Genomic DNA, 27,628 nt, shown 5'->3' on the forward strand with positions numbered 1-27,628 from the left:
AAATTAAAAATATATATACATATATATATATATATATATGTAATTGCTTGAATTACATATATCATCCCAAATAAAATGATGTATCTTGGAAACACTTATCACCCATGTAAAAACTTCAGGAGAAGCATTCCTCCTCACTGAATTAAGTGCATTTGTAAAACAAGGTAAAGGCCAATGAAGTGATTAGGCAAACACGAAATAGCACCTTAGTGATTCGTAAGCATTAATATGCCTTCCTGAGCACCTAACTCACTATCACAAGTGGTAACAGCATCAAGAAGATTAGAATCCTATAAACTCCTTAAAAGTATGCTTTATAGGACAGGCCAATCACATGTTAACAGATTTGTGAACAATATAAACCCACCATCCTATAAGCACTTCCTGCCTCGGTCTTCCATGGTGTTGAGCATCTGCCTATGATTCATTGCACTTTTTCTTTACTCTCCATGAAACCCCCTTGAAATTATAGTAGTTTTTCCATCTGTTGATGAATCATTTGAAGATTTCCAAGTTTAAACCCAATGGTACACACTGGCAGGTACTATATGAAGCTAATAGCTTTAATTGACAAAACATACATACCATTTAACATGTAAGGAGCTTTACAGACACCATATAAAAGATTTTCCAAAAATTCTAGTCCATTATTTGAAGATGGATAATCTAGTTACAAATGTCTTGTATAGCTCTCCAAAAACAAGATTTCATCATGTACTCAGGTCAAATCATTTGATCACCAGAAAAAATGATCTGTTGATTTTCCCAAGCCTTGGGAATACGTTCATGGTCTACCTTATGATCCCAGAATAATTTTAAAGAGTAAAATGATAGTGTGAGTGTCTGAGAAATAATTTTTCTAAATGCTATAAAAATTTTTACTGGTTCATTATTTCAGTTTAATGTGCTATCACTCAAATTTTCAAAATTCACTGACTAAATGGCATATATGCATCTGGGTCAACATGAAAGCTAGCTGTTGGCCCTAGGCTGAATAAATTTATGGTTCCTTATAAAATGTGAAGGATTCCTAAGATATCTTTGAAAAAAAATAATGAAGGCAACATAAAACTGAGTTTTATGGACAAGGAACAAATAAATCTCAATAAATGAAGTAAAATGTTAAAGTACTATCAGTTTTTAATGAGAAATTCTAAACATTAATATGTGTTGGGCAGCCTACAATGGAGAAAGTGAATGCAGACATAAATATTCTTAATGGAGAAAATTATGAAGACTTTGTTTTCATAATATAATTAATAATACCTCAATAAAGCTCATATAATAATTATATATTTAATACCATATATAAATCAAGGATGGATGTTTTCAGATTATAGTAATGGCGCTATGTACACACTGATAGTTTATACTTATTAAAATAAGAACAATTTTTTTTCTTTTATTCTGTGTATTATAGGCCTACAAGAACCACCCTCATGGACGAAGCAAGCTTATCATCCTCTGTGAGATCTTCTGAATGTCTCAAGGATGACGAGGATGAACTTGTCATTGCCATTAGTAACGTTGAACCAGCTGGGGGTAATGCTGACATGATGTGGTTTTGATCCTCTCAGCCTCTTGACAGTTGGTGCAACTAGTCCACTCCTAGGTATTTAACCAAGAGAAATAAACTCAAATCCATACAGAGACTTGTGCACCAATGTTCATAGTCACTGTTTTCAACAACCACAAACTGGAAACAACCACCTAAATGCCCACCAACAGTGAGTGGTTAAACAAATTGTGCGAGGTTCACACAAGTAGAGTGTTTCTAGAAACAAAAAGGAATAAAGTATCCATACATGCAACAGGGATGCATCTCAATAATTATGCTAAGAAAAAACAAAAAAAAATGAAGTATAGTTTGTATAATTCCATTTATATAAAATTCTAAAAAATGCATACTCATATGATGGAGAGCAGATCACTGGTTGACTAGAGGTGGGAGAAGGAGCATGAGAGGGATTACAAAGAGGCAAAAAGGAAACGCAGAAATGGTAGATATGCTCATTATTTTGATTGTTGTGATGGCTTTACAGTTGCATGTGTATATCAAAATATTCCTACTTCTGTGCTTTAATATATGTAGTTTATTGTCAGTACCTCAATTAAGATCTTTTTTAAAAAAGGAAGTTGCAGTACAAGCATATTATTTACAGATTTAAAATAAGAAATACTTAATTAGAATTGAAAGAATGTGGGTTTGGGGACAGGGAGCAGGCATGGGGTAGGGTCTGAGAAGCCCTTATAAGCCAATCTTTACAACTTTACCTACCAACCTGTGCCTCTGTCACAATGAGACTTGAAGAAATAATTTTCAGTCTGAAAAGCCATTGACAGTGTAAAGGACATTATGCGGCTCTTCTACTGTAAACTGCATATAAGTTCTGAGTTCATTTTCCAATATTTTAATAAATTTCAGCAGATTTGCTTCAATCTACTTTCCTCAAAGACAAATATCACTTATTTGTGGGTGACTGGCCAGGGATAAAGGTGAGATCTATTACAAAACAGAGTGACATTAACAAATTTAACTAATTATTTTATAGAATATTAGAAGTTGAAATAACAAGTTCAACTTGTCAACATAGGCCTGGCAGTAGACAGAACTTTTTAGGGTGCTTAATATCTGCTCTCCAGAATGTTCCCCACCCTTCCCAGGGGGATATTAGCCCATGCTTTTCCTAACAGGAGACTAAACATTTATTTTACTTTATTTTAAGATTTTATTTATTTATTTTACAGAGAGAGAGAGAGAGAACAAGCAGGGGGAGCAGCAGAAGAGAGGGCGAAGCTGGCTCTCTGCTGATCAAGGAGCCCAATGCAAGAGCCTCAGTGAGGATTCTTCCCCTCTGCCACTTCCTCATTCATGGGCGAGTTCTCTCTCTCTCTCTCTCTCTCTCTATCTCTAAATACATGAATAAATCTAAATTTTGGGGAAAATAAGTAAGGGATTTTTTCTAAAAGAATAAATAACTAAATAACAAAATGACTATTATTTATTTTATACAATTGTTGCTTTTCTGTTTTAATAATCACTAATTATATAAATTCTAAAATATACTTAAATATAATGTGGGCTAATTTAAAATACTTTTTTTATGTTCGTGTGAAGGCATTTAATTGTGTGTTACCTGCTTGTTTTTGAAATAAAGTTACAGTTTTATTATGTAAAATAACTGATTTCTTTTTTATACAAAGTGCAGGACACAGAAGATTTGGTTAAGAATTTACTGTTTGTCTTGGGGACTCTTTATTCTTAACTACCTTAATTTAGAATAATCTGTGGTATATATTTCTCCATGGATTCTCTTCTAAATAAAAACCACAAAAGGAAGGTAGTTCGCCATAATCTATCTTTTAATCATTATTTTATTTGGCATTTATTATATAATCATATTTTTTCTAGTCTTACTTTCTCTAACCTCTGCTACATTGATGTCTTTAATTTGAATTGGTTTTAGAGGATAATTCTAAAGTATAAATTATTATTTATACAACATAATTTATTCTTTATGATATAATAAATTCACATGCTTTTTCCTAAATGGCAGTGGCTTTGGTAAGTAATAAAATTCATAAGTAATATCTTTTTTTTTTTAAGATTTTATTTATTTATTTGACAGACAGAGATCACAAGCAGGCAGAGAGGCAGGCAGAGAGAGAGGAGGAAGCAGGCTCCCCGCTGAGCAGAGAGCCCGATGCGGGGCTCGATCCCAGGACCCTGGGATCATGACCTGAGCGAAGGCAGAGGCTTTAACCCACTGAGCCACCCAGGCGCCCCCATAAGTAATATCTTAAAACTTTTTTTAGGCTATGACATGTATATGGAAATCTTAATAAATCTCCCGCTAAACATAATACTTCTTCTCTACCATAGATGAACTGAATTAGCTTATAAATGCTTTACCATTTCAATTCTTGGATGCTAAATATTAAACCTAAAATCCTCTTGCCTCATTTTTAATCTCCAACAAAACCAGTGGTCACGCTATGCATTAAAATTTTTCATGCTTCTCACCAAAACTTAGTCACCATGTGATTGATGATGTGTCTGCACAACCCTCCAAAGTGGCAGATTAATTTTTAAGTTGGTTCTTATTAAGCAGTAACAAAAATCAGTAGGTCTTCTTGAATTCTCTGTCAAAATTTTCATTTTAAGGCCATAGAATACAAAATATATTGAAAATATAAATTTTTTCCCCAGCAAATCAAATAATTGGGATACTATAGACAAGTTCCAAAATTCTGGGTCCTTCAAGTAAATTTGATTAAAATTGTTAGCTATCATTAGGTCATTTTCAGGAACTCCTGAAATAGTTATTTGGTATGTCTCCTGCACTGTTTTCCAATTCTTGTTTGTAACTTGTTTTCTTTTTCTCTCTCTCTCTTTTTTTTTTAAGATTTTATTTATTTATTTGACAGAGGGAGACCACAAGTAGACAGAGAAACAGGCAGAGAGAGAGGAGGAAGAAGGCTCCCTGCTGAGCAGAGAGCCCAATACCAGGGCTCAATCCTAGGACTCTTGGGATCATGACCTCAGCAGAAGGCAGAGGCTTTAACCCACTGAGCTACCCAGGTGACCCTGTAACTTGTTTTCTTTTGCATTTTTCTCCTTACTTATCAAAATCCTTGACAAGAATCAAGAACATTTAATAAGTGGATTTTTAGCAAGCAGTTGTGTTTTTAAACCTTCCATTCAGACAAAGTAGAAGAAGGTACTGTCCTATGGACTATTAAATATGGATATAGAAAAGAAACAAGAGGAAATACCAAATCTTATCTGCCTACTTCAGATTGGTTTAAGATAGATCTGAGCCTTATTATTCATGACCTATATTATCAAATAGTGAAAATATGTTTATATAGATGGTTTCTATAATAAGCTGAAGTTAAATAAATTATCTGCTATTAACAATCCAGAATAACTATGGACAAGAAATGTCTATTTTCAAGTTTCCAAAGAATATTTCCAGAAAATATCTTATTCTAGACTACAATGATAACTAATAAATTCCAAGGAACCAAAACTGTAGAAATGAAATAACACAACCATCAAGCAACAAATCTGTTAACAACAACAACAACAAAAAACCATAGTCAAAACATGATCATAAAGCTCCAACCAATGGGAAAAAGAATCACTCATAAATTACAATCATATGAAACTAAAAACAGGAATACAATTACATATCTTTAAAAAATAAAACAAATTAAAGCATTTAACTTTTCTCTCTACCTAAACCCTCCAAAATTCAAAGGTCTCTCAGTATTTCTTCATGGCAATCCTAGTCATTTACATAAGTTCAGTAACAATCTGTTCTCCTTATAACAGGACACCATTGAAAACAGTGGTTATTTTACCAAGGCTTTGACTAAAATGTCATATTTGAGAGAGACATGCGTAAACTCAGATGTAACCAACGAGCTGTAAATAAATAAATAAATAAATAAATAAATAAATAACATTTTGGGGGGAATCATGCATCGTACAGGCATCCCTTATAACCCACAAGGACAAGCTGTTATTGAACGTGCACACCCCACCCTTAAACACATGTTAAATAAACAAAAGAGGGGAAATACAGGTCTAAGTAATCCAGACCCCCTCCTCATGATTATATAAGGCACTCTTAACTCTAAACCTTCTTAATTTGAATGACCAATTTTTAACACCAGCATTAAAACATTTCACACGAGAATATCCAGGACTACAACTCTTAGTCTTATGGGAAGACCCTAACTCAAGTCTATGGCAACGCACCCATGAGCTCAACACTTGGGGAAGAGGATATGCTTGTGTCTCCTCATGGGAAGGACCACCTTGGCTCCTGACACAGAACTTCAAGCCATATCATGGCTTGTCACAGCCCAAACCCAATCCCACAGATGAGTCAGGTTAAGTTAAGCGAACCCCAACCCCAGAAACCACATGCTATAGAGAGCACAACAAGCAACAGGAATGAACTGCAGAGACCTTAAGAAAACTACTTAGATAGGGGCGCCTGGATGGCTCAGTGGGTTAAGCCGCTGCCTTCGGCTCGGGTCATGATCTCAGGGTCCTGGGATCGAGTCCCGCATCGGGCTCTCTGCTCAGCAGGGAGCCTGCTTCCTTCTCTCTCTCTCTGCCTGCCTCTCCCTCTACTTGTGATTTCTCTCTGTCAAATAAATAAATAAAATCTTTAAAAAAAAGAAAAGAAAACTACTTAGATATCTGAAGAAGTCCCACAGGGTAAGGCCCCACACCTGTAAATGTTCCTGCCATGCTCTCAGTTTTAAGTGCAACTTCTGTCATGAGGGGTATATCATACTCTTTCATTCCAGGAGCTATGGCCACTAACTACTGGGCATACATGCTTAACCCGCCCTGCTGGAAACCCTTAATGTGAGCTGATGTGCCTTTTTTGTGCTCAGCAATAACTCTAACTGGGTAGGAGAAACCTCCTTCCCCTTCTCCCAACCCCAGCTTAACGGCTCCTTCTGGGCTTCCATACCATATAATGTAAATTTATATGCCACAGTTCTTCCCATCTGCACTTCTCTGTATGATCCTCTTTGCATTACTGTCTCCTCCCAAATTTGGTTACATTTTGTGCCTAAAGGCACCAACAAAAACAGTCAAGTAAGCATTATCTCCATTGGCATTATCTGGCACTGGCAATCAGACCGATAATAAAAGCTACTCCTCTCTTTTCATCTTTAAGAAAAGTACTAAATGGACCATATCTTCAGAGAGGGTAACTTGGGAGATATGTTGAATTCTTAACCCAATACCCTTAATCTAGATAATAATACTATTACACACCAGAGTCCAAGAGGATGTCTAATAGCTAATGAGACAGAGATTAAAATCCATCCAGCTAGCAATGGAGACTGGATGCGCAGAGCAGCCTCTCCTAGAATCTGGTGCGAAGGAGGCCTTAACTTTCCCAATTCAAATGTCCCTCTAGAGGCTAGGACATGTATTTCCCCCCTCTCTCTGTGTGGCATTGGGAATATTACAATTCCTCAGGTAGTTACAACATGATTTTTCATAAGAACTTTACTGATTATATTCAACACTGTATACCACACCATTATGTTTCCTTATTTGGAGCCAATATATCCCTATCTACGGAGGTTAGACGCTACTTTATCAAGACCTCCAAAGGAGGAAAGCACATTATGCAGCATAAGTAATTACATTACTTACCAAAAAGCTACTCCCATCTTTGTTTTAAGAAGACAGCCTCTTTCCTTTATCCCGGTCCTCCTTACTAGGCCTTGGGAGGAATCTAAATCAGCATTCTCAGCATTCTTCATCAGGCACTTAATGAATCAAAAAGGCGATGCATGTTTCTAGGCCTGCTCATTGCAGGCATGGTAGCAGCTAACTCCATTTTGACAACCACTAGTGTTGCCATAGCTACTCTCACCCATACACTCCAAACCACCCAACGTATTGATCAAATTGCATATAATGAAACCTGAGAATTCCAATTACAACAGACGATCAATAAAAAATTGTTAGGGAGGGGCACCTGGGTGGCTCAATCTTTAAGCAGCTGCCTTCCACTCAGGTCATGTTCCTGGGGTCCTGGGATTCATCTCCACATAAGACTCCCTGGTCAGCAGGAAAACTGCTTCTCCCTCTACCACTCCCCCTGCTTGTGATCCCTCTCTCGCTGTCTCTGTCAAATAAATAAATAAAATCTTAAAAAAAAATTTGTCAGAGAGATTCCAACTGATGGAAGTAGCAATAGCATACTTGGGAGAGAAACAGGAGGCCCTGGCTTTTTGCCAGGATCTTAATTGTGACTGGGCACATAAGGCCCATAAGGAACGGTACTCAACACGATCCGGGAAGAATTAAGAAGCATCTTCAAGGATTCCTTCATGACAATTTAACCTTAGACATTCACAACTTAAAAAAACAGATTTTATCTTCTCTCACCATTAATGAACATGAGCATAGCCAAAAAACCTAGGGTATTTTCTTGTCAAAATCTACAATGGTTAAACCCCAAAAAACTGGTTTTCTAATACCAGATGGGGACTCATCGACTGTCCATTATTTTACTCATTTGTCTATTGCTTCTTTTTTTAGTTTGCAAAGCCTCAATAAAAGTGCTTTCCCCCAACAGGAGAAGCTCGAGATTTGTACCTGGCACAACTGCAGCAAGACCTCCAACCTGCAAAGAATAAGAAAGGGGGGAATGTGGGAATTCACAATGCCAGGGTAGCAACAAACAGAATCCTCCTTGGAAGAGGTTAGCTGAGAAGCAAAGCAGTGACCAGAAAACTGGGTCTCTTTTTAAATTTCTGGGCTGAAAACAGTCAGATCCTCATTGTGGCCCAATGCTATCCCCCAGGGGACAGATGCTTAACTTAGGTTAGATATAAATCCTTAATGGTCACCTACTCCCTGCCTGCAGGTCATGAACACAAGTAGTTCTAATCACACAATGCCTGTAAATGTCACTGCCCTAGATATTGAAACTCTACATTTCCTTTCTAATCCTGATTCTTTGAGGTAACAACATGCATAACAAAAGTGGAGTTGATTTGAGGCCTATCACCACCAGCAGCACACCTGGCCCCAGGCCCTCTTCTTTATCCTACTTATGTGCCTGGAACAGTTAGTTTGCCATCTCAGGGTTTGCTACCAAACCCAAAGAGAAGTTGTAATTGATACCACAGAAATACAAAGAATCATTAGAGATTACTGTAAATAATTACGCACCAACAAATTGCAACATCTAGAAGACATAAATTTCTAGAAACACATAATCTTCTAAGACTGAATCATGAAGAAACAGAAAATCTTAACAGACTGATTACAAATAATACAATTTAATCATTAACTTAAAAATTCTCAAAACACAAGAGTCTATGACCAGACAGCTTCACAGGTGAATTCTACCCATCCTTTAAAAGAGTTTGTAGTTATCCTTTTCAAATCATTAAAAAAATGAAAGAGAAAAGAATGCTTCCAAACTCATTTTACAAAGCCAGAATTACCCTGATAACAAAACCAGAAAAACACACCACAAAAAGAGAAAATCTTGGGCCAATATGTTTGATGAATATAGATGCAAAAATCCTCAACAAAATATTGGCAAACTGAATTAAATAATGTATTAAAAGGATCACATGCCACAACCAAGTGGGATTTATTCCAGAAGTGGATGCTTCAACACCCAGAAATCAGTCAACATGAAACACCACATGAACAAAACTAAAACAAAAATTACATTATCATCTCATAGGTGCAGAAAAACAATTTGACAGAATTCAACGTCCATATATGATAAAAACTCTCAACAAAGTAAGTATATAAGGAATCTGGCTCAGCATAATAGAGGCCATATGTAGCTAACATATTCAATGGTGAAGAGCTGAAAGCCTTTCCTTGAAGACCACAAAGATGCCCACTTTATTTTTACCATTTTTATTCAAAATAGTTTTGGAAGTCCTAGCCACAGCAATTAGGCAAGAAAAAGAAATAAAAAGACATCTGAATTGATAAGAAAAAAGAAACTGCAGATGATACTATATATAGAAAACCACAAAAGTGCCACCAAAAAATTATTAGAACTAATAAATGAACTCAATAAATCTCAAGGTAAAAAATTAACAGAAATTGGTCATGTTTTTATATGCTAATAATGAGCCATCAAAAACAAATTAACAGTTCCACCTACAGTTGCATTAAAAAGAATAAAATACCTAGGAATAAATTTAACCAAAAGATGAAAGACTTGTTCTCTGAAAACTGTAAGGCACTGGGGTGCCTGGGTGGCTCGGTTGGTTAAGCCTTTGCCTCAAGTCATGATCCTACTGGGGTCCTGGGATTAAGCCCTATGTGGGGCTCCCTGCTCAATAGGGAGACTGCTTCTCTCTCTGCTCCTCCCTCCTGCTCTGCTCTCTCTTGCTATGGGTCTTTCTCTCAAATAAATAAAATCTGAAAAAATAAAACCAAAAACCAACATATAAGACGTTGATGAAAAAAAATTGATGACACAAATAAATGAAATGACATATCATGCTCATAAATTGGAAGAATACTGTTAAAATGCCCACACTACCCAAAACAATCTATGAGATTCAGTGCCATCTGCAATAAAATACGGTGGTATTTTTCATAAAATTAGAACAAAGAATCCAAAAATTTGTATGAAACAACAACACAGCTCAAATAGCCAAAGCGTTCTTGAGAAAGAAGAATAAAGCAAGAGGCATCATGCTCTCTGATTTCAAACAATACTACAAAGCTATAGTAATCAAAACAGTATGCTACTGGCACAAAAATACACATGTAGATCAATCGAATAGAATGTGTCTAGAAATAGACACATACGCACATATGGCCAAATAATCTATGAGAAAGAAGGCAAGGATGATACAATGGAGAAAATACAGTATTTTCTATAAATGGTGCTGGGAAAATTGGACTAGTATGCAAAAAAGTGAAACTGGACCATTGTCTTATGCCATGTACAAAAAGAAATTAAAAATAGATTAAAGACTTGAAAGTAAGACTTAAAATAATAAAATCACTAGAAGAAAGCACAGGAATAAGCTCTTTGACATAGGTCTTAGCAATATTTTTTGGACCAGTTTTCTCAGGTATGGGCAACAAAAGCTGAAATAAGCAAATGCAACTGCATTAAACTAAAAAGCTTTTATGCAGAGGTACCTGCGTGGCTCAGTGGGTTGAGCCACTGCCTTCGGCTCAGGTCATGATTTCAGGGTCCTGGGATCGAGTCCCGCATCGGGCTCTCTGCTCAGCAGGGAGCCTTCTTCCTCCTCTCTCTCTCTGCCTGCCTCTCTGCTACTTGTGATCTCTCTCTGTCAAATAAATAAATAAAATCTTAAAAAAAAAAAAAGATTTAAAAAGGTTTTATGCAGCAAACAAAACCAAGAACAAAATGAAAAGGCAACCCATGACTAGTAGAAAATATCTGTAAAACATATGTGATATAAAGAGGGTTAGTAGCCAAAATATACAAAGAACTTATACAACTTAATAGCAACAACAATAATAACAAAAACCCAACTAAAAAATGGGTAGAGGACGTGAATGGACCTATTTCCAAAGAAGACATACAGATAGCCAAAAGGAACATGAAGAGATGTTCAATGTTCTGTGCTCAGTGTATTGATCATCAGGGAAATGCAAGTTAAAACCAGAATAAAGTAATCACTTCACACCTGTCAGATCCGTTATTATCAAAAAGACAAAAAGTGTTGGGGAAGATATGGAGAAAAGGAAGCCCTCATAAACTGTTGGTAGGAAAGTAAGTTCGTACAGCCACTGTGGAAAACAGCATGGGGATTTTTAAAAAACTTAAAACTACCATGTGATCCAGCAATTCCACTTCTAGGTATTTATCCAAAGAAAATGAAAAATAATTTCAAGAGATATATATACCTGTATGTTCATTGTAGTGTTATTTACAATAGCAATAGCTATCAGATGGAAACAACCTGTGTCTGTCAATAGATGAATAGATAAAAGAGATTTGAGAGAGATATATAATTGGAATATTACTCAGCTATGAAAGATAATGAAATCTTGCCATTTGCAACAAGGATGGACCCACAGGGTATTATACTAAGTGAAATAATTTATAACAACAGATATTGCATAATTTGACTTACATACTGAATCAAAACAAAACAAATGAAAGAGCAAAACAGAAAGAGACTCCTAGTTATAGGAAACAAACTACTGGTTACCAGAGGGATGAACTCTCTCTCTCTCTCCCTCTGCCTAACCCTCTCTCCCCTTTCGCCCCAGGCCTCTCGTCACACTCCCTCAAAAAAAAAAAAAAAAAAAAAAAAAAAGAGGATGGGTAGGAAATTGAGAGTGGGAAACTATATTTGGAACATATACATTTAATAAATGGCTTATAAGCCAAATGAAGTTATGAGGAAAACACCCAAAGGTCTTGAAAAGACACCTCACAGAAGAGGATAATCAAATGACCAATAAATATATTTTTAAAAGTTTTAAGCTTCATTAGTCATAACGAAAATTAGGATTAAATTCACAATGAGATAATATTATACACCCACTAGGATACCTAAAATGCAAAATAAAGAGAACAACAACTAGAAGATAGAGTAAACAATATTGTCATGTAGAACTAGCAAGAGTTTAAATCTGAAAAATAAATTTGGAAAATGATTTTGACATAGTTTCTGAAGCAAACATATATACACCACAGGGCTCGGAAATTCCCAGGTGTATATTCTGGGACATTTATACATATTTTCTCCAAAAAAATGTATTAGATTTTTCCTAGTAACACTATTTGTTACATTCCTAACCTAGAGGTCACACAAAAACTCATTAGTGGAAGAATAGATACATAATGTTCTATAGACACCCAAAAGTATTACACAGGAATGAGTATGGAGGGTCTGTAATCATATGCAATAATGTGGGTGAGTCACACAAATTTAATGGCCAGACACAATACAATTCTGGATTTTAGGATTCCATGGATGCAAATCTGTTGTCAGAAGATTGAACTTGGGGGTATATTTGGGCAGTGATTGGAAAAGGGCTGAGGGAGTTCTGTGTTAATATATGTTTCACGATCTGGGTGTTGGACCAGTGTCATTGGTTTGATATTCAAATGATACATTTATGTTGGCATATGATGGATCAACTAAAGTCTAAAAAACATGTGAGCAATAGTGGACTGGTCCCAGTCAGAAATACCTAGAAATCTAAGTTACATTCCTTGTTCTACCATTTAGTAAGTGTCCTGAAACCACCACAACAAAAAAATTAAGTTGTCTGAGATTTATGTGCTAAGTGGGGAAAAAAAAAAATCTGCCTTGTCTCCTCATAACACGGGCTGGAAATTCAGATGGAATAAAAATGACTATATATATCAAAACATATAAAAAGCTACTATAGAGGCACCTGGGTGGCTCAGTGAGTTAAAGCCTCTGCCTTTGGCTCAGGTCATGATCCCAGGGTCCTGGGATCGAGCCCCACATCAGGCTCTCTGCTCAGTAGGGAGCCTGCTTCCCTCCCACCCCCTACCTGCCTCTCTGCCTACTTGTGATCTCTGTCAAATAAATAAATAAAATCTTTAAAAAAAAATTCTCTCTCCTTAAAAAAAAAAAGCTACTATATTTAATATATGTATACCATTTCCAGGTCATTCACATTAAATAGGAAGATATTTTATATAATTTAGTTTAACTATATGTAAAGGGTCGTGTAAGAACCCTCTGGTCATCTGGGGAAAAAACAAACAAACAAACAAACAAACAAAAAACAACCAAACTATCTATCCCACTTCCCAAACAAAAACGAATCAGGAAACAGCAAAGCTTTAAAATAGAACATTAAAATTTTAAGAGGAATTTTGGGGGAAAAAAACTAAAATTTTTAGATAAGAGAAAGCTTTTCTAAACCTTACTACTTTAACATTTTATAATGAACATAGATAACTTATATAATAAGGTAGTTAAAATATGGCATAAAACATTTGTAAATTATTCTAATTCCTATATTTTATGTTTATATAATGCCATTAGCATTTTCTTAAAGCTGCTAATTCAAAGATAATTGTCCATTATAGATTAAAAGGTAGTCATTCATTAATCTATTTGACAAAAACAAACAAACAAACAACAACAACAACAACAAAACCCCAGCACCTCTTATGTGCCAGGAACTTAGGGATAGAGATGCAGCAGTGAGTAAAATAGCAATAATTCCCTGCCCTCAAGGATCTTACTCTGTAGCGGAAGAAGACCTGGGATAAACGAAATCAACATTAGCGGGTGGTCAGTATTTACGGAAAAACACAAGATGTACAGAAGATGAGTGTACTGGAGCAGGGATGGAAGAGATTAGTAAGAGGCTGAAATTTTAAATAGTCACGGAAGCCGTCAATGCAACGTTAATTTTCGACAAAAAACTGAAGGACCAGGAGATGGTGGTATGTAAGGGGGAAACGCATTTCCACTAGAGGTTACAGAAAGGGCAAAGGCACTGAGCCAGCTGGGCAACTTGCGTATTCAAGGACAGCAAGGAAACCACCGTGGATGGGACAGAATGAGTGAGGACGAAAACACTGAAATACCACTTAGGACCTTACAGGGGGATGAGAATTTTAGCTTTCTCTGAGATGAAGAGCCATTGAAGGGTTTGTGATAAGAAATGCCTTGATCTGGCTGAGTTTTAAAGGCATCTCCTGAGCTCCTTAATTAGGGGAGAGGGGTTAAAAAACAAACAAACAAAAAACCCAGTCTAAAGACAAATGACTATGATAGCAACAGAAAGAGGGCGCCCATGAAACAGGACGAAAGGGTAGATTTGCTTACCTCCATTCATCAGATACTTAGTACACTGTTAGGTGCTGCTTAGGATGAAAAAATTAGTTAGTCGTGTGTTCTCCCCTCACAGGGAAGTTATAGGAGGTAAAACACGAGTCAAACTATCACAAAAAGTAGAAAACAATGAGCAAAGGATAACTTTCCATCTGGGTTGGCAAAGAGGGAGAATTAGGGCAGTTGTCCTGAAGCAGTGGGTGTTTGAGCTAGCCACAAAACCTGAGCTCCTTCACAGCATGGGTTCTACCGCTTCCTGATTTCTAAACTCCCAGCACGGAAAACGGTGCTTGGCGCAGTCAGTGATCAGTAGATACTTGGGCATGAGTTCTGAATGAACGAGGGTGCGCAGGTGTAGGGGGAGGGCATTCAAGCAAAGGGAACAATATAAGTGAATCACAACAATGAAGAGTTACAGATTTAATCTGGCAGAAGGAAATGAGCATAGGGGGAGATGAAATTAAAACCTTAGCATGGGATTGCATCACAGAAGACCCTGCTGTCCTGTGGAGGTACCTACCAGTGATGAGAAGGGAACTTTGTACTGGAAAGATGAATGTAGTAATACTGATAGATGACACAAACGACCAATGATGGAAGGAAGCTAGAGACCAGTTTGGATGGTATTGTAAAAATCCGGACAGGTGACAAGGATCTCAGTCAGCTTATTATCACTTGGTCCCCTCATCATTAGTACTTCCACTATACTGAGCAAACATCTGTAAGCCGTACCACAGATGTGTATTTACACGAACTATAATTATTTTACTCATCTGTTTCCTTCTCATCAGCAATATAGCATGCTTAGCACTGGTGGTGGACATTTCTAATTATCCCCCAATTTCTCTTTTTCTGTTTATTACACTAATAAAATGCCTCAAGTTTTTAGCTGGACATGAGCTACCAGACAGACTCCATTTTCCAGTCTCTCCTACAACTGGTGCGGTCATAAGAGCAAGTTTTGGCAATGGATTTGAACTTGAGTGACAAGTGCAAATTTTAGGACATGCATTCCTAACGAAGCCGCTGGTCCTCCATTTCTTCCTGCCTCTTCTTGTAGTCTGATCCTGACCCGCTTTCCTCTCCCCATGCCTGAAGTAGGTGTTAGAGATTATGCCCTTTTGCACGTATAAAATTTTCATAGCCCCTTTCCTGATGAAACAGATATGGAGGCCTGAGAGTTGTGTCAAGGGTCAATTTTTCTTAAGATTTTATAAAAAGGGAAAATATAGGCTAATGACCAAATTCTGGCCACTGGGATGTGAATGGAAGTGGGGTATAGTGTTTGGGTCTTTCCTCTAAAAGGAAGCTCTCTGCTTTTTCTTTCCTTCTTTCTGGGGGTGGTGATTTGACCCAGGTAGTGGTAAGACCACCTTGACCCATGGCAAGAATACACAAGTAGTGCTCAACAAACTTGGACTTATATGTAACAGAAACAACTTCCTTCTTAGTTAAACTATGGTTATTTGGACTCTGTTAAAGCAGCCAAATTGATATCTTAATACATAATTTATAAATATTGACCATTACCACTATGTGTTGAATGAATATATGATTGGTAAGTATAAACATCTCTCTATAAGTAAAGTAGTATTAAATAATTATTTCTTCCATTCCCCTAAGCTTTGAACATAAAACACCTATAGTTTATAGAAAAGGAAAGCTACAGTACAAAGCTTCGGTTGAAGTCAACTTCTGTATCATCATAACTCTGGGTCTGAATCTTAACTTGCTTTATGATAAAGTGTATTAGCACGGAAAGCACCTACTGTCAGTTGAGATTAAACCAATGAAACACCGAGCTACTGGTTTCTGGTTATAGGTTCTAACATACCATGAAACAAGGCCTTTAAAAGGAAACTGGACTATGAAATCTTCAAATTCTGTATGTCCTATCGGTCTTCTTAGGCAAATATAACAATATGAATTTGATTATTAGTCTCTGATTTCAGTAACTTTCTCCTTGCTTGTTTTCATACAGAACGCAACAATTTCAAGGAAGTAAAGGAAGAGAAATATCTGATAATGAGTCTTAAATACTGGCCATTTATGTTTATTCTTACTTTAGAAATATTTTTATTCCTATACACAGATTATGACTGTTTAAATAGGGATCTGTTTGTACAGCCCATCTGATCAAATCTGTTTACGATCAAGTGTATTTACTTATGTTACTAAAACATTCTCAAACACCCAGAGTGCCCACAGAACTCTTTAGGGTTTAGCTGTGTTTGTCTTTTGTGGAAGAGCACTGGGTGGTGACTTGCTTAATTAGCAAGTGTTTGAAAGGTAACTGAAGGTGAGCCCCAACACTGGAAAAATGACTTAGGTGTCAGCTTTGGGACAGAGGTTGTAATTTAGAAAAGCTGGAGACTGGCACATTGTTTTCTGAATAGAAAAAAACCTTAAGAAAGAGAGCTACTCTGACTTTTTAATGCCAAAAGGTTTATGCTGCTGAAGACAGAAATGATGAAATGTAAATATTGAATATGAAAAGGAAATGTTTTATTTCCTACACCACTGAAGCCCTTTTGTATAAACAGTTATCTTTCTATTATCAAGACTTTATTATTGTATGGTCATTCTCCTCAGAGGATGAAGGACAGGGACTTTGATTTGCTGATACCAAATCTTCACAACTGTGCCTATGGCTAGCAAGTTCTTGGTTCTTGGGTTAGCTAACCAAAAAAAAATAAGGGGGGGGGGCACCCAGGTGGCTCAGTAGTTAAGTGGCTGCCTTCGGCTCGGGTAGTGATTCTAGGGTTCCTGGGATTGAGCCCCGCATCGGGCTCCCTGCTCAGTGCAGAGCCTGCTGCTCTCTCTCCCCCTCTCCCTGCCACTCTGCTTACGTGTGCTCTCTCTCTAGCTCTCTGTCAAATAAACAAATAAAATATTTTTAAAAAATAGAGAGAGAGAGAGAGGGAGTGGGAGAGGGATAAGGGGTTGCTGATTGAATGAATGAATGAGCGGATAATGCTTTCATCTATAAATTGTAATTTCCCACTAAATGAAGTGAAAGACACATTTGTTTTGAGGGTTTTCCTGGAAATACAGCTATTACTTTAAGAGACTTTCCCTAAAAATACAAATATAAGGAGATATTTAACTCAAATAAGTTGTTTATAAAGAAGGCTGCTTCACAATGGTTTTTGTTATTTTAGTTTTGTAAGCATATTTACTTCATTTCGTAATAGTGGAATTATTTGATTTTCCAGGAACTATGACTTTAGGTATAAGGCTATGTTAGAAAACAAACATGGTTATAAACATAAATTTAGTAAAGAGAGAATCTGACAAATTTTCTACATGTCTGTGAATAAATATAACACTGAAAACATGACCAAGATTATAATTAGAAATACTGTGTCGAAGAAAAAACAAATAATTAGCTTGAATGGGTGTAGTATTTTATATTGCTGATAAGTGAGTCATCTTGACCCCCATGACCACCGATTTATGTGAAAACCCTGCAAAAGGACTGCAACCACAACAAGCCTGAGTTTTAGTCTATTTCCACAAATTTTCACTATTGTAAGCCAACTGACACACATTCCAATAATTCAAATATCATGTTGTGTAGCACTATGGCAATCTGACCTAGGAATCTAGAAGTTATCTGTTTCATTCATGTAGGTGAAGGATGGGGTTTAAGAATACGGTATATATTAGACTTGCAACATTTATGCAAAAGAAATAATGTGATACTGGAAAGCAACACTATTCATTTAACATAATGAGCTACTATACAATAAGTCAGATGCTCCCAGAGTGTAAATTGTACAAATTTGAAAGCTGCATTTATTATTAATATCTCATTCCCAGACAGGGGCTGGCTTAGTCAGTCAGAGGTAAAACCTGGTTTAGCATACCAAATTTAAAACTGTTTAACAAATATTAAAGTTTTTTTTTTAAACCTATCATGGCATGTAGCTAAATCACTTGTGTGCATTTTAAACCTTCCCCCCACAATAGTATTGAGAATATTTTAATTTTACTACTGCAAATAATAGAAATGAAATACAAATTATAGTAATAGAAATACTTGAACTGAATCTTCAACTTTTTTAAAAAAATTATCTATTATTTAAAAAAATAGACTTCATATGAAATTGCCTAGCTCTAACAGGCTGATGTTACGTTGTAAGAAAGAGGGTTGTTAAGAGTAAATGCAGGGATAATCTAAAATTTCTTAGGTTGAATTGATGAGATTTTTTTTATTGTAGGTGATTTAATCAGTTTTTGCTTCCAGGTGTGCATCAGCACACGTCAAATTCTGCAAGAGTTTATGATTTCTAAGAACTTGCCTTCTAGAAGGCCCTTTGCTGGGGGGGGGGGCTCCACTAGGAATCGATAAGAGGCTCTTTTGTATTTCCGCGTCGATAGTTTAAGAGTAATTCGGGGTGGTCTGGAAATCAGGGGTTATTGGGAAGGTGCTTGCGGGTGGGATCGACCCTTCCTACAACCTAGCCGGACCTCCGCTCTCTGCTGGGCACCGTCTGCGGCGGAATTGCCATTTTTGCCAAAGACCACCCAGCACGCAGACTCGGCATCCACCAGAGGACCGGCCAGCATCTATCGCCCGGCGTCCCCGGACTCGGAGCGAGGGCATTCAAGGCAGGAAGATCACTTACGACCGAGTTTTTCATCATGGCTTTGACTGTGAAGCCCTCAGAAACCAGGGAGTGAGGCTGGTGCCCCGGCAGCGGCTGCGGTGCCAGCAGCTTGGTCCTCTTCGGCATCTTGTCTGGGCATTTGTTTAAGCTCAGGGTCTCTTTTTCTGCCACCATCTTCCTAGGAAATGTCTTGTTCTCATAAAACGTGTAGCACAAGAGTCAGTGGGTTTTACGGACGTGAGGAGGAGTTCGGGAGAAAATGTAAAAAGGCGCGTTACTGGTAGAAATTCAACCCCTCGCAGCGCCCAGGTTGACCCAGATGTTCGGCAGCTCCGAGGTGCGGGGAGTCGAGGGCGGGGCGGGGCGGGAAGAGGGAAGGACCGCGGCGAGAGCGGCAACAAGCTTCCAAAGGCGAGCCTCCTGGTTGCTAGGCGACGCGTCAACACTGCGGCGCCGCGGCCCCGTCCCCCGTGACGTACGCTTCCTGGGCCTGAATCCGGAACGGCGGCGGAAGGCGGCCTGCGGAAGGCGGGCGGCGAGCGGGGGGCGGCGGCCGGCGGGCGGGGTGACGAGAAACTACGCGGCAAAACTACGACTCCCAGAAGGCCTCTGGCGGCGCGTCGTCCGCGCGTGCGCATGCCGACAGCCGGCCTCAGGGGAGGCGAGCGCTGGAAGATTGAACCCCGGAGCCACTCTGGTGGGCGGCACGTGCGGGTGCGGTTCCCGCGTAGGTCACTCCATGCCCGGCAGCCTCCACCTGCGCAGTGACCATGATAGGTACGTGAGTGCCTGCCAGGTACAGCGTCTCTGCGCCGCCCCGCCGGGCCTCGGCGGACAGGGACCCCCAGGGTGTCCGCCGGTGTCAACTGTCAGTGTCAGGGCGGCCGTGCTCGCCCGTCCTCAGCCCGCGCCGTGGGCTCCCTCGTGCCCGCCGTGGGCCTCGCCGTGCCCGTCGTGGGCCTCGCCGTGCCCGCCGTGGGCCAGGAGTAGAAGTGTGTGTTCCACGCCCCCTCCCCGCTCGTGCTTTGGCAGGCTGCCCGCTGGAGACCAGTTCTCCAGGGACCGTGGTGCGCGCCCCCGCGCCTCCCGAGGCGGAGGCCGGGTCGCGCGTTCCCACGGCGGGCGCGGCGCTCGGCCAGACGTGGGGGTTCCGTCTGCAGGTCCCTCGGGGCGCCTGGGAAGCTGCCTTCGGGGTAGGAGCAGACTGGAGCTCACCGCCTGCAGGTCTCTTTCCGGGGGGCCCTAGCGGAGCGTCAAACTGGTGGAAGGTGCCTGCAATGATGATTAGGATCAAAGGGAGTTCCTGCTAAGGGATTTAAACGTCTTGCTCCCCCTGATTTTTCCTTCTAAATCTCTCATTGTAAGTCTGAGATGAAAGAATTAAGAGTAAATAACAAGGATTAAATATCTGCATAATGAATTATTATTGTTATCTAACACAAAATGACCTGGGTGCATTTTTGTGGTGAAAGCTTTGGAAATGGTTTATTGTTTTTAAACACTGTGGTGTGTAAGATTAGCAAAGTTTCTCCCTTCTGGGGTTATTAAACCAAAATTTTTTTTTCTTCCTAGCGGGAATCTTTTGAAGTTAGTGGAACTGCACAGTATGATTAGAAACCATTGCCTTTTTTTTTTTTTTTTTTTTTTTTTTTAAATGACAGAGACTTGCTCTAGATTGTGTATGTGAGATTTGGTGAGCCTATTTGGGGATTATTCCTGATGAGTGCCACTTACAAAACACTTTTGATCGCAATGAGTACATCCGAAGTCAGTGATCTATCCAGAAACATGAGAAGTGGATTTTTTTAAATCCTTAAGTTTGTATGCACTGATAAAGTCTTAAGTCTTTTTTTAGGAAATTAATGTTAAAATGTAGAACACTGGGAGAATCATCTCTGTGATTAACTGGCGCTGGCTTTGCAGTGCTACTAAAACCTAATGATGTTGTCCAACTTTTCTTACCTTTCTAGACTTTTGGTGAATGACTTTTGAGAGTCATTAAATTAAGACATTTTTTTCTTCTAAATACATTTTTCATATAAACGTTTATAAATCTTGAGATTTTTAAGGTGACTATTACACATAATCCACTATAAACCCAACTCTTAAACTGAATCAGAAAATCAAGTACAAGAAATTTTCAAAATCCATGATGTCAGTATTCTTTTTAAAGATTTTTTTTTTAATTCATTTGAGAAAGATACAGAGACAGAGAGAATACAAGCAGGGGGAGAGGGAGAAACAGACTCCCCTCTGAGCTGGGAACCAGACATGGGTCGTGATTCCAGGACATGGAGGTCATGACCCGAGTTGAAGGCAGACAACCTAACCATCTGAGCGCCCCAGGTGACCCTGTGATGTCAGTATTTTATAGGAAAAAAAGTTTATATTTTATTTTGAGGACAGTTGGGCAAATTTTATTTTAATTCAACTTAATCTAGTGCATGGATTTTTTTTTTTAAGATTTTATTTATTTATTTGACAGAGAGAGACAGAGAGAGGGAACACAGCAGAGGGAGTGGGAGTGGGAGAAGCAGGCTTCCCCGGAGCAGGAAGCCTGATGCAGGGCTCTATTCCAGGAGTCTGGGATCATGACCTAGCCGAAGGCAGGTGCTTAACGACTGAGCCACTCAGGTGCCCCTAGTGAATGGGTACTTTTAAAAGCAAATTTATAGTAAAGCTGTATATAAAGACAGGGACTTAAAATCTAAAAATCACAATTCTAAATTATTATCTAATAAATTACTATATAAGCACTTTGTTAGGATGAACTATGTTTAGGCAGTTTGTTTAGTTTATTTGGGATTCAGGGACAGGAGAAGAAAGTATAATCAATCTTTGGATTTGATTAGATAGTTATTAGTAACTTGTAATTACGGTAAAAATATAAGGTAGATTTTAAAAGATGTTTTTTTCTCATATTCCAGATACAGTTTTACACAGTGCAAATAAATGTGTATTACAACATGCCCCCTCCCAAGAAGAGTACCTTACATATAAAAACCATGTGGACAATGTGCAGTAAATTATTTTATACAATTAGTTGCATTGCTTAATTCTGTTGTCGGGCATATTTTTATAAAAATCTTCGTTGCCAATTTTGGCCTTGGTTGTATGGGAGAGTGTGGAAAGGGAGAGAGAGTGTTGGCAGGTAAGTGAAAGTGGAGGAAGGGAGAGGGTGCCTCATCCTGCTGGTGGGTGCATTTTAGCAAAAATCTTAATTGCCAATTTGGTGCTTGGTTGTGTTGGCAAGTGTGGAAAGGAAGGAGAATGATTAAAGTAGAGGCAATTTAAAGGAAGTCTTGGAGTGATGGGTTTCCTGTTTCTGTGACTACTCTTCGGGGCCAGGAAAGGCATTAGAGTTTATACCTAGTGATAAACTGGGAATCAAAATATAAATCAGTACATATCTGGGATCGTTTTTTTCTGTTAAAGACATTGTGCTACTCAGAACTTGCCCCTGTATGCCTATGCTCTTTTTAATTGCTACACCCTCTTTAATGCAAATAGTACTCTCCCACTTTATATAAATCTTGGCTTACTTTTGAGGAAAAACCAAAATAGGTGAGTTGGTACAGTAGGAGTAAAGGGGAGTGGCTCTTACCCCACTACCAGGAGAATTAACCTTCCCTTTACGTTCTTAAACACTAAGATTCCTTCTCGGCACAGAGACTGTTTCAAAAGTACTTATATTTCTCACTTGGATTATGACTGACATGTTAAATGCCCTGACCCAGACAGCCAAAGAAACATAGTTTAATTGACATTGGTGATTATGACTTTGAGAAGTATGAGGAAGGATATCAAGATAATATAAAGCAGAATAGAAAGGCTTAAGAAAATCCTACTTAGAAAAATATAATTTTTGGCATCATTACGTATTTTACCCTTTTAAAATTTAACGATTCTTTTTATTTAAATTGAATTTTAATAGTGATATTTGTATATTCTAATTCCTATAGAACTGGATTTAGATATTTGAATAGTATCAGGTATTAAAGTGCATGGATCTGTATACAACAGTGTTGTTAATATTAGAATTCAAATCCAGTGTCTTAATCTTTAAAAATTTTTGATGTTTTTTTTAAAAAAATAACAATTAGAACATGGTCACATCTGTATATTGCTTAAATTGTCTCTTAGAAATTATATATTTCTATCTACACAGTTCCACTCCGCAATAATTCTTGCCTACTTTTTTATTTTGTGGATGTACACAAATTATGTAATTATTCTTCCACAAGTGAGCACTCAGTAGGTTTACAGATTGCTATCAAAAGAAATGCTTATATTCATATCTTTTTATTTGCATATATAAGCATATTTGTAAAGAAAAAATCTTGTTACAATTTCAGGGCAGATTTTCTAGTCAAAGAATTAGTGGACTTTGAATTTTTCTAGGTATTTCTAAATTGTTCCAAGGTAAGTCATCCTATTTTACATTTCTGTCTAATGCAACAAGGTAGCAAAAGTTGCCCTGCTCCTCAGGACTGAAAAATTTCAAACAGGCATCCTTCTCAAGGCTAACTCACATACATCAGCAGAGCATCTACTGGGTTTTTCTTTTGTCCCTGTTTCTTTCCATCCCTGCTCAGGTTTGTGACTTTGAGCAGTGCACAAGCTGCACAACTGTGCTTGGTGGCTCTGCCTTGTCTGGCAGTGTTTATAAGAATGCCCATTTACCCCTTGTGTACATAGAATATTTTAATTTTTGCTTTCCTGTTAAATGGAAATCAATATATTTTAAGTTTTAAAATGAATTTATGAGGGAAAAAAACTCTCTTATGTTTTATTTTATATTGTTTTATTTTCATGAAAGCAGATCCAATAATTGAGTCCCTGTGTGCCTAGTACTACTCCTGGTGCCAGGGATACATGAGTAAATGAAATTAAAAAAAAAAAATGCCCTTGCTATTATGAATGTGCAATCTAACTTTACTATTTGCCTACACATCTGTGTATTTGTTTTAAAGCTTACATTTGATGAATTTTGAAGCCTCAGAGTTTATATTTCTAGTCGCTACTCTGCTACTCTGCCATTTCAATAATTTTAGCTAAAAAGTGACCCTACATGGAAGTACTCAGGATAGGCTCTGAAAGCTCCTATTTACAATGAGGTACAATTGTGTCATAAAGGACATCCTAGTGAATCTTTGCATCAGTGATTTTGTGTAATTATGTACAGTTCTTTGGATCCAAAGGCTCTAAAATGATGACCTTATGCCATTTTCAATTTTGGAATGATTTCTAAGGATTTTTTTGAAGTCTACATTTTTCAGAAACTTCATGGCTTCATTGCTTGAAAATGATACAATGAAAGTACTTTGTATTAAGATATGCAGATCCATTTCCACCTCCAAAGCTTCTTTGAAAAATGGGGGAAAAAAAAATCTCCTTACTTGGAAATGCTTCATATTCATGAAACCAGTTTCAATGCAGAATAGTCTATTCTGTTAGCTTTTAGTTCTTTGATCAATGAAAATTGTTTCTTACCTGCTGTTTCTTCAGCCTTTAATTGTGGCCCAGTGCTTATTCAGAGTTTCTGTTTTAATTTGCATTTAATGAGTTCATTTTAAATATTTCTTTGTAGTTACCTGAATGGTTTCTCTCTTAAGTTTTGTAATATTAAAGAAGGAAATTTATATGACAGTTGGCTGATTTATGTTGCAGCTCGCCTTCCTGGCTTATTTACTTCCCCTTATAGGAGAGAGTCTGGTTAAAAAGAATGGTGGTAAGGTGACTCTGTTTCCCCTAGTACTGTATGTCCTAATTATCTGGGACTTCTACCAGGTGTATTCCTGTATCTATTTTCACTAAATAGAAACCTTTCTTCCCTGGATTAACAGGTATTTCAGCTCCCACAAATGATTTCAGTGTCGGTTCTTATTAAGGTCTTGGTTCCGGGTGGTGCTGTGCAGGGGAGGAGGTCCGGGCAGGGGGCAAGTGTATTGTATATTGCCCACCAGGAAGGGACACAGGGAAATAGGAGACTGTTTCTCTGAGACGAGTCTGTGATCTAGTTGGACGGATAAGACATTTATTGGGGTAAGAATTCACCCCCCCATCAGAAGCAGAGTAATCAGAAAGAGATGTGTATATGTGAACACAAACTTGCACACACAAGCACACACACACCATCAACCACAGATTTTCAGGTCTCTTCTGCACATGTTATTTTCTCACCTTTGAACATCGTTCCTCTATAGTACATCTGGAAACGACTGTTCATCCTGCCAGATCCATTTCAAGTGACAACAGCTTTAGATGAAGTTTTCCTTAAGATCCCCACCTGTGTGTTAACGCTCACACGTCTCAATCTAAAACAATCAGCTCCTCCTTTAGAGTCAGCCAGGAGCTTCGCAACAGCACAAAGTACAGAAAAACAAAGACCTGCAGTCGTACACTGCAGATACCATGCATGATATACAGGTTTATACAGGGAAGCGCTGGCGGGGGCAGTGATATAGAGCCTGGGGGATCCAGTGCTGAAGGATGAGTAGGAGTTCGTTAGATGAAGGCAACGTTCTGGATGGAGGGACAGACGTGAGCCGAGGCATGGCAGGGAGAGGGAAGAGCGGGGTGAAGGCCATGCAGGGAGGAAGAGGCCCGCAGAAGTAGGCCGGCCCGAGGCTAGAGGGGCATGGGCTGTCAGCTGTAGGCAGGGTCAAAGACGGTAGCTCTATACCACAGTGGCAAGGAGTCGGTGAACCATGGTATCCAGAAGAGCAGCATGAATGGATTACATTTTAGTTATTTGTTTCTTTATTTAAGTATAGATTTGATTTATTTATATGAGAGAGAGAGGGCATAATCGGGGCAGCCGTGGGAGGGGGAGAAGCAGGTTCCTCGCCCAGCAGGGAGCCTGACGTGGGGCTCCATCCCAGGACTGTGGCATCATGACCTGAGCCGAAGGGAGATGCTTGGCGGACTGAGCTGCTCAGGTGCCTGAGAACAGATGACATCTCAGAGGGAGGTCTGTGGCGGGAACGGAAAGCTGTGGTATAGTTGAGTAGTGCCTAGAAGTCCAGGTAAGTACGAATGGCTTCCTTTTTCTCTCAAGCTGGAGATGGTCTTCCACTAAGAGAGGTGAGGAGGTTGTAGGATAGGAGATGGTTTTTCTCAGCCTGGCGACATTTCTGATGTCATTAACTCATCTTTGATGGAGGGCCACATTTCTTTAAAAAAAAAAAAAAAAAGTACTTATTTTTATAGAATGTATTAAATACCTCTCACTGACAGGTATTTCTTTTCATGTTATTAAAAGTTTAAATTTATTCATGTTTTGGAAGTACTCTGTATGACCTTTGGTGTATGCCTGTGATGTTTCGGTTTCTGTGTATAGTTTCTTCGGTAGATGGGGAAAGCACTATTTCCAAAGCTGGAGTCCGCAGTGACCCAGCGTAGTGCAGAGGAAGGTTGTTTCCTTTCAGTATCTGCATAACTTACACAGCTCATCATGTATTGAGACCGTCCTGGGACCAGTGTTTGTGTTTTTAATAGTATTGATAGGTTCTTGATGGTTTCTCCAATTCACTTTTCCTGTTAAAGCTTGAACAGGGCCCTTCATAAAGGTTAACATTAGAGACCTTATCACTGGAAGAGAGAAAAAGCTTGAGATGTACAATATATAGCAACCTTACCTGTCCCTCAAACCCCTATTCCCACCCTCATTAAATAGGGAGAAAATAGTGATCAGGGAATTAATATTGGGGTGTTCCAGTTGAGTAATTTCATTATCTAATCGATGAATGTGCCCAGTCTTCCTATCGTTAAGTGTTTCTGGAGTTTCAGTACATACATTAGGTGACCTGAGATGAAGCCCTTTGAGCTACATTGTGATTTTTTAAGCTTACTGGGCAAATGGATGCGTTTTCTAGAACATGCAAAGGTAAGATACACACCCAAAACTTGTTCCGCATGAATAACGGAGAGAAACAGGAATGACCGAGTTCGCAATGTTCGTATTTCACGGAAGCCACCTGCACGCCCCTTTGCTTTGTCTTTCTGTTTCTCCTCCCAACATTACTTCATTTTCTCAGAAACTGGAATTTGAACATTTCATTCTTCAACTTGGAGGACCAGCTGCTGCCTGAGTAATTAAGAAGGGGGCTCTTTTCACGACATCTGTAACTTTGGGGTAAATACCCAGGAGTGCAATTGCAGGGTCATAGGGAAGTTCTATTTTTAATTTCTTGAGGAATGTCCACACTGATCTCCAAAGAGGCTGCACCAACTTGCATTCCCACCAAGAGTGGAAGAGGGTTCCCCTTTCTCCACATCCTCTCCAACACATGTTGTTTCCTGTTTTGTTAATTTTGGCCATTCTAACTGGTGTAAGGTGGTATCTCGATGGGGTTTTAGTTTGAATCTCCCTGAGGGCTAGTGAAGATGAACATTTTTTCATGTGTCTGATAGCCATTTTTATGTCTCCATTGAAGAAGTGTCTGTTCATGTCTCCTTCCCATTTTTTGATATGTTTGCCTGTTTCATGTGTGTTGAGTTTGAGGAGTTCATAATAGATCCTGGATATCAACCTTTTGTCTGTACTGTCATTTGCAAATATCTTCTCCCATTCTGTGGGTTGCCTCTTTGTTTTTTAAGGGCCATCTGTACCCCAGTGTTTATAGCAGCAATGGCCATGGTCGCCAAACTATGGAAAGAACCAAGATGCC

At 38.6% G+C, this 27,628-nt stretch overlaps 2 protein-coding genes across 11 annotated transcripts in view; one reads left to right on the forward strand and one right to left on the reverse strand.

Moving 5' to 3' along the window:
- PACRG (parkin coregulated) overlaps positions 1–19,355 on the reverse strand; it is a 497,055-nt gene extending 477,700 nt beyond the window's left edge. Inside the window, exon 1 of one of the 3 annotated variants that reach the window (XM_045080290.1) lies at positions 18,975–19,355. In XM_045080290.1, the coding sequence (XP_044936225.1) occupies positions 18,975–19,130 (156 nt within the window). In that variant the 5' untranslated portion in view covers positions 19,131–19,355. The remainder of the gene's footprint in view (positions 1–18,974) is intronic. The other 2 variants (XM_045080289.1, XM_045080291.1) reach the window with 2 other exon arrangements.
- A 274-nt stretch (positions 19,356–19,629) lies between these two features.
- PRKN (parkin RBR E3 ubiquitin protein ligase) overlaps positions 19,630–27,628 on the forward strand; it is a 1,292,328-nt gene continuing 1,284,329 nt past the window's right edge. For all 8 annotated transcript variants that reach the window (XM_045080284.1, XM_045080282.1, XM_045080285.1 and 5 more), the window contains exon 1: positions 19,630–19,733. In XM_045080284.1, coding sequence (XP_044936219.1) covers positions 19,727–19,733 — 7 coding nt within the window. In that variant the 5' untranslated portion in view covers positions 19,630–19,726. The remainder of the gene's footprint in view (positions 19,734–27,628) is intronic.

This window comes from Mustela putorius, unplaced genomic scaffold (assembly GCF_011764305.1).
Source record: "Mustela putorius furo isolate JIRA1106 unplaced genomic scaffold, ASM1176430v1.1 tig00000450_pilon_pilon_pilon, whole genome shotgun sequence".
NCBI classification, from domain to species: Eukaryota; Metazoa; Chordata; class Mammalia; order Carnivora; family Mustelidae; genus Mustela; species Mustela putorius.